The following is a 14,275-nucleotide window of genomic DNA, read 5'->3' on the forward strand; positions in this document are numbered from 1 at the left end:
GGGTACCAAGGTTTGAATCACAGCGAGGAATAGATCGCTTCCTCTTCACCCAGACCTCAGCTGCTCCCTAAATCTCAGTGACCCCCAAATCAGTGCCTCTGGCCCACGTCTTTCTTGAGTTCCAGACTCATTTGTCCAACGGCCGCCTGGACATCTCCAGGAACAGGACATTTGTGTGCCTCTGTCCCCCGTCCCGGGCTCTCTGTCTTGGCGGAGCACATCATCTTCTACTCAGGTCACCCACCCCACAGGCCCATGTCCTCCAGAAACGGTTCAGCTATGCCTGGTCAATAGTAAATCCTTAGTATCTCTCCAGTTCTATCGCTGCTGCCTCTGAGCTCTGGGTTTGAATCCTGCATCACCATCTGCTCACTGTATAATTGGGCGAGCAAACCTCTCAGTCCCCGTTTCCACGCCTGTAATATTGGGATTGTGAAAGATGTCAGAATCAGAATGGAGCCACTTTTGTTAAAAATAATCCTGACAAATAGAGCCAAGGGAAGGCCATGAAGACAAAGATTCTCATGCATAAATGCCTAATAACAAAAACTACCACGGAAGACTATGAAAAACGCAATCTTGCGCAAAAATGCTTCTAGGAGGACACCTGCCCAGTAACTGCCTGTCCAGCCTCAGACTGGCGTCCCTCTTGCAATCAACCCTTGTAGCCAAGGATCATTACTTCAAAGCAATGATATAATCCTCCCTTTCCTTTTAAAAACCTTTGTCTTCCTTCACTTCCCTGAAGGCACACGTGGTTTTTACTCTGGCAGGCATACTCCCGCGGCAGTGCCCTATTCCTGAATAAACATCACTTTCTTTGAGAGCCACTCTCTGATTATTATTCAGATTGACAGGATAATCACAGTAGGCGTCTCATAAGGTGGTTCTGAAGACTGATAATGCTTTAAAGCATCTGCAGCGGGACTGACAGCAGCACCGAGTCCGCGCTAGCTGTTACCAGCAGGTATTCATCATCCCGCCCTCCCTCATTGTTTCCCTCCAGGGCCGGCTCCAGAGCGTTCCTGCCGGACACGCAGGTGTTCGGGTCACTTCCTGAATAAAAGCCAGCCGCCTTAATGGTGGAGTCAGACCCTTAGCTGGGCATTCAAGGCTCCCTCCCGGCCCTCTCACATCCTCACATGCCCCGGACACAAGCGCACACGCCTTGTCATTTTCCAGCCACGCTTTGTGCCCGCCGCCCTGCCTGCAGTGGGCATCTCTCGCTCTGGTGACGCGGCTAACGTGGGCGCACCCAGTCTGAACCCGGCACGTCACCTACTTTACCTCATTGGTTCCCACAACAATCCCGTGAGGTAAGTCCTCTTTTTGCCTGTTTCCTGGAAGCTCGGTGATTCTCAAGAGGGAACAGCTAGCCGTGGAGCCAGAATTTCAGTCCAGGTGTGGCCGTTCCCAAAGTCCACGTGGTTCTAGTTAATTCACACAAACCTCTCATGAGTAGATGACATTCCAAAGGAAAAAGGGACCTGACGTCTCCGAGATGGGAAAGGATGGTAGGAGGGTGTGTGTCAGCATTTCCCCAGGGCAGAACACATCTGGGGGCATCTGCAATGTCTGTTTTGCTAAGCATAAGCGCGTTTCCACAATTCCCTCTCCAGCAGGTGATGCATTAGGGTTGGTCCCAACAGCACATCGTGTCAGCTGTGAGGGGAGGTGAACTGGGGCGGGGCCGGTGTAGTAGCAACTGGCTGGCGTTGTCAGGGTTCCCCATTCCCTGCACCTCCCCCTTCAGCTTTGCCACTGTGGGCCCAGCGCGGGGGCTCTGCACTGAATGGTGCCTGCCCTTCTGTAGGTCCGCCACGTTCTCGGGGTCGGCAGTGGGATCTGCCCTTCCTCCCTGCCTCCTCACCTCCCGTCGATCCTCTCTTCTCTGCTGACTCAGTCCCAGTGCCAGCTGCACGGTACGGACTTAAAAAGGCCTCTGACCGCACCTCCCCCCCCCCCGGCCCCGCCCCGCGCCATGAGCTTCCACGATCACACGAGGCCTAAAGTAACCCTGGCGTGTCACTCGGTGTCCTGTCCTAGGATCCATCCCTAACCATCAGCAAGGAGAATGAATTCAACAGATGTTAAATGAATAAATTAGTTAAATAAATGTTTTGGCTGTTTTACAGCTTTAAATATTAGAACTAAAACTAAAAGTGATCTTATTTTTTCCAACCTTCCCTAAAGGATAAATTATTAATGTATTTTGCAACATATTCTCTAAAGGTGCCCTATTGAGAGGTGACAGCGTGCTGGCAAGCCCTTGCAGGCCCTCGCTCACTCTCGGTGCCTCCTGGGCCTTGGCACCCACTCCAGCCATGCTCGAGGATCCCTTCAGCTCCCCCGCTGCACTGTGGGAGCCCCTCTCTGCGCTGGCCAAGGCCGGAGCCGGCTCCCTCTGCTTGCAGGGAGGTGTGGAGGGAGAGGCGCGGGCGGGAACTGGGGCTGCATGTCCGGAGCTGCACGCCCGGCCATAGCGAATAATAATTAAAGATTAAACGCCTGAGCTGTTTTCATTTCCACCCCACACCTTCTCCCTATCTTTGCCTTTTTTCCCCTGTACTAATACCTCATTAAAGATGGCGCTCTTCCTGCTTCTTCTTCACTCACTTTTCCCGCGCCCTGGAAAATTGTTACTTAATAGCGCAAGCGCAACATGACTTCCGACCGGAGAAACCGAAACTAACCTGGCCACGCCCTCGGCAATGAGATCATTTCCGCCTTAGCCCAACCCCTTCCCTTCCAAGTGTATATAAGGCAGTGCATTACCGCCATTAAACGAGACTTGATCAGAGCCCTGTCTTGTCTCCTTTTCTCCTGTCTCTTGTTCCCCAAATTCCCACCCCCTCCTCCAGGGCCTACACTGACTATCCCGCGGGCCGGGATAGCTGCGGAAGGTGCTGGTAAGCCAGCGCGAGTTTGGGTGGGCATGGGCTCGGCCGGCCCCCACACTCAGAGCAGCTGACCGGGGCTGCCGCCCCGGGCAGTGAGGGGCTTATCACCCGGGCCAGCAGCTGTGGAAGGTGCACTGGGTACCCCAGCAGTGCCGACGCCAGCACCGTGCTCAAATTCTGGCCCGGCCTCAGCTGCCTCCGGGCAGGGCAGGGCAGGGCAGGGCTCTGGACCTGCAGCCTGCCATGCCCGAGCCCCCCCAGCCCCCACGCGGTGGGCTCCCACGTGGCCCAAGCCTCCCGAGGGGTGCCGCCCCCTGCTCTGTGTGGCCAGGTCCCATGGAGGGCCCAAGCAAGGGCTGAGGAGTGCAGACGCGACACACGCCTGGCAGGCAACTCTGCCTGCGGCCCGGGTGCAGGATCCACTGGATGAAGCCAGCTGGGCTCCTTTGTGTACTGGGAACTTTGAGAACCTTTATGTCTAACTGGAGGATTGTATGTGCACCAATCAGCACTCTATGTCTACCTCTGGGTTTGTGGATGCACCAACCAGCACTCTGTCTCTAGCCAAGCTGGTGGGAACTTGGTGAACTTTTTATGTCCAGCTGGAGAATTGTAAACGCACCAATCAGCACCCTGTATCTAGCTCAAGGTTTGTAAATTCACCAATCAGCACCCTGTCAAAATGGACCAATCAGCTCTCTGTAAAATAGACCAATCAGATCTCTGTAAAATGGACCAGTCAGCAGGATGTGGGTGGGGTCAGATAAGGAAATAAAAGCAGACTGCCGGAGGCAGCAGCAGCAATGCAGTAGGCTTTTTGGTGTAGTGTGGGAGTGGAGTTGTTTTTGTGTGGACTCAAGTCGCAGTGTGAGTTGAAATAGTTATGGGGAAGATCTGCAACTTTGTTTCTGAAGGTAGCAAGACCAGAAACCCACCAGAGGGGACAAACTCTAAGCCCGTCTGAACATCAGAAGGAACAGACTCTAGATACACAGTCTTTAAGAACTGTAACATTCATTGAGAGGGTCTGTGGCTTTATTCTTAAAGTCAATGAGACCAAGAACCCAATTTTGGACACTATGATCACAGCGTTTTAAACTAACACAGAGGCTCTCACTGGAGTGATTAAATTACATCTATGTTACATTGGTTGATGGTAAAAGGGTTGCGATTTTGTGTTCTGATGGTGGTTTTATTTTAGGGTATTGTAACTGCACATAGTTTTTCTTGAGGAGAAGGTAATGAAGGAAGGCGAGGATGCTGGCAGGTATTGGATGTGCATCCTCCATGGACTTAAGCGTCTGTAGCCCCGTGGCACTGGGTTACTGGGAAATGGTGCAATCGCTGGCTGAGTGGTAATAGCTCTTATCAAGAAATGGAAGCTAGTATGTCCAACTGAAAAACTCAAGAAAACAAAAGCAGGTGCAGAATTGCGATCTGAGAGATTTTTAGTATCTTATTTCGTGAAATTTTATTTTGTAGAGATGAAATCTTTGTACGTTGCCTAGGCTCGTCTCGAACTCTGGGGCTCAAGCAATCCTGATCCCCGACTCTGCCATACCAGCCCACCCCTGTCTCCACTTCTGAAAGTGCTGGGATTAGAGGCATGACGCACTGCCCCCGCTGCAGTCTGAAATTAATGCCTATGTTGAAGGACTGCTCAAAATGTTGGAGAAGTTGGAGACTGAATGTCCTTACGCTACAAGGGGAGGTCTAATTAGATCTTCCAAACATCAGACAACCAAGTGAAGTTAAGTTACCTACCACTTTGAATGAATCTAGCTTTCGAAATCTTTCCAGTAAGTTATTCTTTAGCACTGGTATCCAGGATTCCTTTTTCGGTGGGGGCCAGGAGATGGTTCTCTGTCCAGGGGCAGAGAGCTGAAGAATAGGCCGAGGGCCCTGAATTTGCAGTCTCGTTTCCAAAGACACGGACCTTGGGGTCAGCCTTGGCCCTAAATCCTGGCTCTGTGACTAGCTGTCTGATCTGGAGGGATTTACTCACCCTCTCTGTGGTCCAAATTTCCCTTCGTCAGGTGGAGGCTTGAGATGTCTGTATGGGGTTAGTACAGACCAGGCTGAACACTCAGCTTTGCTGTGCTTTCATTATGGCAGCTACATCACAGCAGTTTCCATGTTTCAGAAATGAAATCACACCTTGTTTACATCCATCTTCAACCTTTTCAATCTTTTTAGGTAGACTAAGTCTAGCTTTTCAGGGTTTCCCAATAGTGTATGTTTCAGACCTTTATCCAATTGTGAGCCCCAATGCAATATCTAAAGCCTTTCCACAAGAACACCCACGGAGCGATGGTACTCATTCATGCCATATGTATAATATTTTGGATAAAATGGTAAAACGAGAAAAGACGTAAAATCGTAATATCCTCTAATAAAACAGACCAGCAAGATTTGTAAATCTATTTTGAAACAACTAAAATGATTCCAGGAATTTTTGAGTTTAATTTTCCTTCACATTGTTACAATCACTTTCAGTCTTGTGTAATTTCTAGACTGCTGTGGTTCACAGCAGCTGTGTCTCACGGGAAATGTGGACAAACCAGTCTGGCTAGTGAGGGGAGCTGTGGGAAGCTCACAGCCCCTCTTTGGACAGCCACATTGCTCCCCTAGAACCATCAAAGGAGGCCCACCCATGAGGCTGAGAGTCTGGGACATTTCCAAGGGGTGGGTGCTCCTGAGCGTTTTCTCCAGGAGGAATCCTAACTTCTGGGCAGATGCCTGGCTTTGGCCAAGAACCTGGTCCAGGAACATTATGATCTCAGTCCCTGCTGGCCTAACGCGAGGACCCTCCCAGCTGGGGAACCTCCCAGGCAGCAGTGGGGGAGAGTTCCACATGGTTTCTGATGCTCTGGCCCGTCCCTAGTTCACAGCCTTGATGATGAAGGCGAGAGAGAGAGAGAACAGGAATTTGGCCTCGGGCCACTGTGGGCTTGTATCTAGGGTATCCCACACTAGGTCCAGGATCTTTGAACCACTCAGAACCACCTCAGAACCTCAATGTCCTCAGTTATGAAATGGGAAAGACTTCCAGGTATGGGGAGGCATCAACCGTGGGATGTGTAGATTTAGTGTTGACTAGGCGCTGCCTAGTCAATGGTGGTTAGTGTAGCTTGGAAGATGGGACAGGTGCAGGGTCACTGGTTGGTGGGGCATACAGGAAGGTGTGCTGGGGCCCTGGGGCAGCATAAGGGTTTCCCTGCCTGGAATGGTGACAAGAACACACACAGCCACACAGCATGCAATGGAATGAAACCAACCAAGAAGTGTGTGGTACGTTTTATTTAGTCAGTCTTCATTTAAATGTGTGCTTTTGAAATCACTAAATGTGACCTTTTCAGAATTCAATTCTCACAGTATTTACAGTGAACTTTGTGCAAACAAATCTGTGAGCTTCCTGCTCCGCTTTTCACATTAATAACTTACAAATTTAGGTCACAACAAAACCCCAGACTCCTAGCGTTCTGTTTGAAAGGTACTGAGCTGGGATAATGGGTTGCTAGGAAAGAGCTAACGCAAGCCCAAAGGAAATAAAATGTTTTCTTTATCAGAAAAGAATAGTAATAAGGCCTTACTCTCCAAAGGAAAACATACATCCCAAAATGTTGTGGAACAGTATTAAGCAATCAAATACATTTCCAATGGTTATTTCACCTTCATTTTTTATACTTACACTCATCTCTTTTAATTAAAAAAGCAAAACCAGAAAAGTGCGATTTGAAGGGACTCTGAACTGTCAGGGAATGTTATAGAAATAATCTGACGTCCGTGACTAAAGAGTGCAGGTCATCAGGCTGCTCCGGCCAGCCTCCTGCAAGGGCACTGGTCAGAGAGGCCACAGCTGCCAAAGCGGGGAGGTGCGCCAGGCCCCACATCACTTGCCTCGGGGTCCATGCCAGGCAAGAAAGAGACACACACCTGGACCTAGCCAAGGGTGGTGCCCTCCCAGGTAATTTTTCAGGTACAAAATCTACAAAGGGGATCAATCTTGGAGAACACATTTCTCTTTCCCTCTCTGGGCACAGAAACACCTGACTGAAGAGAAAGTACACAACACTCAAGTATTGTAAAAAGGGAGGGTTCCTGCGGAAGGCAACGACTCATGATTTAGAAACTGAAGTATAAAAAATACAGATCAACAATTGTGCCTTTCATGTCTTGTAAAGTATCGCTTTAAAATCCCGTTTTAGATGCTTGATGTCTGAAACGAAACCACGGCCTTTTAAAATATTTTTGATTCCATGCCTTTTTATAAGGAAGATGAATTAATACCTCAATCATCCTGGTTGCAAGAGACTATTCAAGACCAAAACAGTATAGGTTTTCTATGTGTTCACTAAAGACTGTGATGGGCAATTATAGAATGACAGCTTATTAGAAAACAAACTGAAAACAATTTATTGATGGATCTGAGAATTTTTTCACACATGAATCATTTCTCCTTCCGATGGTTATGTCCTCCTATTGATAAATGTTCCTCATTGAGACTCCCTGGACCCATGGTTTGTGCCTGCTGGGCGTTCCACTACGGTGATTCCCACTCTAAAATACACTTACAGCAGAAAGCATTCACCCATGATGATTATGAAGGAAATATTCTGTCCCTCACTCACTCTCTGGAAGTCAATCTGTGACAGCTGTGACTCTATCCAGAGCCACGTGTTTGCAGTTCTCCAGCAAGCAGGTCTCACCCTGTGGGTCCCCTATTCCCCATGACCCTTGTTGATCCATCCTGTTCCTGCTCAGTTGTTCCCCTGCTCACCTGGACTGCAGGAGGCATGGGCGCGCCCACTGAGGCCACGCTGAGGAGTTGGGATGAAATGCAGGACAGGGAGGGACGGGAGACTGAGCTGAGTGGGAGCACTGGATTCCGGGAGGTATGGATGCACTGATTACCATCTAAAGACATTGGCAGCAACGAAGGACACACAATGACTGAAAACATTAATGTTACCTTTTGGGATCTCACAGTGCCCTGAGCGATCTGTGTGTCTACCTACAGACGGGCAAAGCACTTTTGCACCCTGGCCCCATTCCCAGTTCTCTCCTGAGAACTCAGTCCTCCTTGAAGACTTGGTGATACCTGTCATTTGAGCTCCCGTTTAGTGGCTCATGGTGCCCAGGGGCTCACGTCTGCAAGTTAAAATCGTTTTTATCAACACCTAATACAATGGCTCTGATTTCACATAAATAATCACAGACTTGATTAAAATGAATATATTATTCTAGGTTAATTTTTTTCCATTCAAATGTTTATATTCCATCTATGCAGAACAATTACAACAGAAAAAAATAGGCACCTCCAAAGTCTTCCCAAGAATGATGGCTTTCTGACATATCACATTGTACAAACTGGACAAATGAGACGAATGACTGTGACGGGGCTAGGGAGCTCTTCAAGGTGCTGTTTTCTTCAAGTCTCGAATCTGTTTAATCAAGTAGTTCTTCTCATCAGCGAACTGCTCATCATCCGCCCTTTCTTTTTGAAAGCTGCTCAGAAACTCAATGAGTTTGGGCTGATTCTTTAACAGAATCTCCACAATAGGCTGTGTTTTGTGAGGACTGGCCACAAACACCTGAAACAAAAAGAAACAAATACTTAGGACGGGAGTGCAAGCCAGGGACCTCACCCACGCTACAGCGGTGCAGGCCAGGGACCTCACCCACGCTACTCGTGTTTCATGCGTGACTGATATTATTAATGTATAGAAGCCCCTGACTCTTAATTCTTAGTGAGGGTGATCCATACAGTCATGCACCACATGACGTTTCAGTCAATGACAGACCATGTATATGACTGGAGTCCCATAGCACCATAATGGAGCTGAAAAATTCCCATCGCCTGGTGATGTTGTAGGTCAATGCATTTCCTCACGTGTCTGTGGTGATGCTGGTGTAAACAAACCTACTGCCCGGCCAGTCATAAAATTCAAGCCCATGCAATTATGCACAGTGCATAACACTTGATAATCAATGACGATGGTACTGGTTTATGTATTTACTATACTATACATCTATTCATTATTTTAGAGTATACGCCTTCTACTTATTAAACAAAAAGTTAACTATAAAACAGCCTCAGGCAGGTCCCGCAGGAGGTATCCAGAAGAAGGCACTGTTATGGTAGGAGGTGACAGTTCCATGGGTGTTATGGCCCCTGCAGACTTTCCAGGGGGACAAGATGTGGAGGTGGAAGCAGTGATAATGATGATCCTGACCCCATGTAGGCCAAGGCTCATGTGAGGGTTTACATCTTAAGTTTTTAACAAAGAAGTTTAAAAAGTAAAAAACAGAAAACTTTAAACATAGAAAAAGTGTATAGAATAAGGATATAAAGAAAGAAAATGTTTTTGTACAGCTGTATAACTTGTTTGTTTTAAGCTGTATTATTGCAAAAGAGTCAAAAAGTTTTAAAAAATCAAAAAATAAACTTTTTATAAAAGTAAAAAGTTACAGTCAGCTAAGGTTATTTTTATTTATTTATTTTTTTGAGACAGGGTCTCACTCTATTGCCCAGGCTGAAGTGCAGTGGCACCATCACAGCTCACTGCAGCCTGGAACTCCTGGGTTCAAGCGATCCTCCCTCCTCAGCCTCCCCAGTAACTAGGACTACAAGTGCATGCCACTGCACCTGGCTACTTTAAAAAGTTTTTTGTAGAGACGGGTCTATGATTGCCAAGGCTGATCTCGAATTCCTGGTCTCAGTCCTTCCACCTTGGCCTCCTAAAGCCGTGGGATTACAGGCATGAGCCACCACGCCTGGCCCTAAGGTTAACTTATTCTTAAAACAAGAAAAAATTTTTTAAAATCAGTGTAGTGTAGTCTAAGCAGTGCTTATGAAGTCTACAGTAGTGTACGGTAATGTTCTAGGCCTTCACATTCACTCACCATTCACTCCCTGACTTCCCCAGCGCAACTGCCAGTCCTGTAAGCTCCATTTATGGTAAGTTCCCTATACGGGTGTACCATTTTTTCTCTTTTATGCCATATTGTTACTGTATCTTTTCTATGCTTAGATACCCAAATACCATTGTGTTATAATTGCCTGCAGTATTCAGTACAGTAACATGCTGTACAGGTTTGTGCTCTAGGCACAATAGCCCACACTATGTAGCCTAGGTGCATGGCAGGCTCCACCACCAGGTCTGTGTAAATGCACTCTGTGACGTTCCCGCACAGACAACATCGCCTAGTGAGCGCGTTTCTCAGAACGACTCCCTGCTGTTAAGCGCCACAGGCCTGCACTTCACCTTTCCCCTCACTCTCCTTAGTCACTAGCTAGGAGCACGTGGGAGCTAGCTATGAACATTTCATATTTTGTTTTACTTTTAAATATTTGTTCTTAATTATAAAATCTTTCAAACAGAAAATAACATAACAAATCCAGTATACTCACCTCACAAATTGAATAGATTTTGCCATTGTGCCTGAGGTGTCTCTTTTTAAACAAATAAAACATTACAAATGGAACCAAACCCTCACTTCCACCTTTCCCCTCCCACCTCTAGCAGTGTGCTACCATCTCTGGGCACGTTTTAATACTTATCCTCCTACTACACAGATATTTAAACATAAACAACATATAGTACGAGTGAGCTTATGGTTTTTAAACATTATTTTTTGAACACATAATATCATTACCTAGTTCAAAATTCAAAAAAGACAAATGTGAATAGTCCTCCTCTCACCTTCCCTCCCTGAAGGTCACCAGTGTCACTGTTTGTCACATATGTGAAGCTTTAAAAATTACAACTGCCGGGCCGGACCCGGTGGCTCACGCCTGTAATCCCAGCACTTCGGGAGGCCGAGGCGGGTGGATCACCAGGTCAGGAGATCGAGACCATCCTGGCTAACACGGTGAAACCCCGTCTCTACTAAAAATACAAAAAAATTGCTGGGAGTGCTGGCGGGCGCCTGTAGTCCCAGCCACTGAGAAGGCTGAGGCAGGAGAATGGCATGAACCCGGGAGGCGGAGCTTGCAGTGAGCCGAGATTGCGCCACTGCACTCCAGCCTGGGCGAAAGAGCGAGACTCCGTCTCAAACAAACAAACAAACAAACAAACAAAAAATTACAACTGCCCAGGTCCTACCTCCCAGAGATGCCAACTCAGCAGGTCTGTGGTGGATGTCTGGCATTCTGTATTTCTGTGAAGTTCCACAGAGATTCTTTTGTGGACTCCTGGTGGAAACCATGATCTGATGTTGACTGGTGCACTATTTTGTAACAGACACACTCCTTAGTTACTGCTACATACATGACTAAATGGCCAGAATGCAGATCAAAGTGTCTCTGAGCCCTACAGAGCTCTCTGGTGTGATGGTCTGGCCTCCTGCCTCTGCCTGGCACCCCCTCTGCCCACCCATCCCTGTCCCATAGCTGCACAGTACCCAACTCTACAAGGAACACACTACCAAAGGGCTTAGTTATGGGGCAGTGGCGGTTACATGGCTAAGCCCTTAAGGTTCCTCCACCCTAGCAACTGTGGGGAAGGAGAAAACTACCCTAGGATGTTGAGTACCAATGCGGGGAATACAAGGCTGCGGAGGCTCCCATCCCAGGAGGTGGCGATGACATTACATTTCTGGGTTTGGAGCAGGAAGGCTCGTGGTGTGGGCGGCATGAGAGCTAGTCCGTGAGTCAGGCAGAGTATGTTTACACGTGGTGGTGAGAGCAGCATTCCAGGAATACTGAATTGTCCCACTGCAGGCTCTGAGGTGTGCGGGACAGGACGTGGGAGCAACAGTAAGAATGAGGAAGGGAACGTGGGAGCTAAGGTGGCGCCGGCTCTGGAACCTGGGTTCAAATTCCACCTCTCCTACATGTTAGCGGTGTGTCCAGCAGCCAAGTTTTGTTATCTAGAAATAGGACCTCTGCCTGTCTGGGTGGAGAGAATGTGCTGGGGAACATCAGCAGCGTCAGCACAACGAAGTCTCTGAAAGCCTTCTGTTGTCACTGTCTGTGGGGACTCGTGCTTGCTGGAGGCAAAGTGCCTGACCTGAATCCAAGGACTCGTCACTGCCCCATCACCCTATTTCTGGTCAACTGTACACACAACCATGGGTGGCCAGTTCATAGCCCTCCCAGCTGGTTATCTTCATTCATGGGGCTGTTGCCTACTCATCGAACACTTAACCCTCACAACAGCCCTGAAGTATAAGAGCTGTTATCCTCATCTGTTAATGAGGAAACAGGCTGAGTCATGTGAATAAACTTGACCGCATAGTATTATGGTTAACAGTGCAGACTCAGAAGCACACAGCCTGGGCCCAAATCCCAGCACCACCTCTGATTAGCTGTATGATCCTACAAAACTTTACCTCTCTGTACCTCAGTTTCTTCATCTGAAAAATGGGGATGATGACAGTACCTGAGTGCCATTAGGTAACAGTAAGGCTTAATGAGAACAGTATATGTATTCTACTTCTGGCCTCCAGAACTGTGTTTTCTGTTGTTTTAAGGCATTTGGTCTGTGGTACTTTGTTATGGCAGCCTAGAAAACTAATACAAGTGTACCGCATTAGCAGAATATAGGGAAACCACATGATCTTCTCAACTGATACAGAAAAAGAGTTTGATAAAATCCCACACCTTTTCAGGACAAAAACACTCAACACAGAGGCTGGGTGCAGCAGCTCCTGCCTCTAAATCCAGCACTTTGGGAGGCTGAGGTGGGCGAATCGCCTGAGCCCAGATATTCAAGACCAGCCTGGGCAACACGGCGAAACCCCCTCTCTACAAAAAATACAAAAATTAGCCAGGTGCCTGCCGTAGTGTGCTGGCTAAGAGTTCCCACTACTCGGGAAGCTGAGGTGGGAGGATCAATTGAGCCTGGGAGGTTGAGGCTGCAGTGAGCTGTGATGGTGCCACCGCACTCCTGCCTGGGCAACAGAGTGAGATGCTGTCTCAAAAAGCAAACAAACAAAAAACACTCAATCTAGGCCATTTGGATATTCACATGCAAAAGATGAAGCTGAGCCCTTATCTTACTCTAAATAAAAAGTAAAATCAATCAAAGACCTAAATATAAGAACTAAAATTTCCACAGGAAAATATAGGGTAAATTTTCATCATGTTGGATTTGATAATGGTTTCTGAGATACGGCACCAAAAATGCAAGCAACAAAAGAAAAAATAGGTAAACTGAACTTCACCAAAATTGAAAACTTTTGTGTATCAAAGGATACTATCAAGAGAGTGAAAAAACACATAGAATGGGAGAAAATATTTGCAAATCATATATCCGATTGGTGTCTAGTCTCCAGGATATATAAAGAACTCTTACAACTTAACAACAACAATGACAAACCCATTCCAAAAAGGGGAAGAGAACTTGAACAGACATTTCTCCAAAAAAGATATACAAATGGCCAATAAGCACATTTTTAAAATCCTCAAAATCATTAGTCATTATGGAAATGCAAGTCAAAATCACAATGAGATACCGCTTCGCACCCACTAGGATGGCTGCAAAAACAAAATAAATCAAAAAAAACAAAAACCAAAAAAACCCTGACAGTAACAAGTATTGCCAAGATGGACGGAGGTAAATTGAAACCCTGGGCCAGAAATGAAGACTCATGCCTGTAATCCCATCACTTGGGGAGGTTAAGATGGGAGGATCACTTGAGCCCAGGAGTTGAAGTTCAAGACCAGCCTGAGCAACACAGCAAGACCCTGTCTCTACAAAAAAAATAAAATATTAGTTGGGCATTGTGGTGCACATTGTAGTTCAGGAGGCTGACGCAGCAGGATTGCTTGAGCCTGAGAAGTTGAGGCTGCAGTGAGCTGTGATCACACCACTGCATACCAGCCTGGGTGACAGAGCGAGACTGTGTCTCAAAAAAAAAAAGAAAAAAGAAAAAAAGAAAAGAAATTATTGCTGCTGGGAATATAAAATGACACAGCCTCTGTGGAAAAGTGGCTGTTCCTCAATAAGTTAAACAATGAATTACCATATTACTGAGCAACTCCCTTCCTAAAAATGGAATACATTGTTCAAACAAAATCTTGTGTAGTAGTGTTCATAGCAGCACTGTTTACAATAACCAAAAGGTGCAAATAACCCAAATATCCATCAACTGATGAATGGATAAACAAATTTGTGGTATACCCATTCAATGGAATATTATTTGGCCATTTAAAAGAATGAAGTACTGGGCTGGGCGTAGTGGCTCATACCTGTAATCCCAGCATTCTGAGAGGTCAAGGCAGGTGGATCACTTGAGGTGAGGAGTTCATGATCAGCCTAGCCAATATAGTAAAACCCTGTCTCTACTAAAAACACAAAAATTGGCTGGGTGTGGTGGCAAATGCCTGTAATCCCAGCTACTTGGGAGGCTGAGGCAGAAGAATCCCT

At 47.0% G+C, this 14,275-nt stretch overlaps 1 protein-coding gene across 14 annotated transcripts in view; it reads right to left on the reverse strand.

Moving 5' to 3' along the window:
• Positions 1 to 6,185: 6,185 nt before the first annotated feature.
• CAB39L (calcium binding protein 39 like) overlaps positions 6,186 to 14,275 on the reverse strand; it is a 136,467-nt gene continuing 128,377 nt past the window's right edge. For all 14 annotated transcript variants that reach the window (XM_065533253.1, XM_065533257.1, XM_074022047.1 and 11 more), the window contains one exon: positions 6,186 to 8,494. In XM_065533253.1, coding sequence (XP_065389325.1) covers positions 8,315 to 8,494 — 180 coding nt within the window. In that variant the 3' untranslated portion in view covers positions 6,186 to 8,314. The remainder of the gene's footprint in view (positions 8,495 to 14,275) is intronic.

The sequence above is a fragment of the Macaca fascicularis genome, chromosome 17 (genome assembly GCF_037993035.2).
Source record: "Macaca fascicularis isolate 582-1 chromosome 17, T2T-MFA8v1.1".
Classification (NCBI taxonomy): Eukaryota; Metazoa; Chordata; class Mammalia; order Primates; family Cercopithecidae; genus Macaca; species Macaca fascicularis.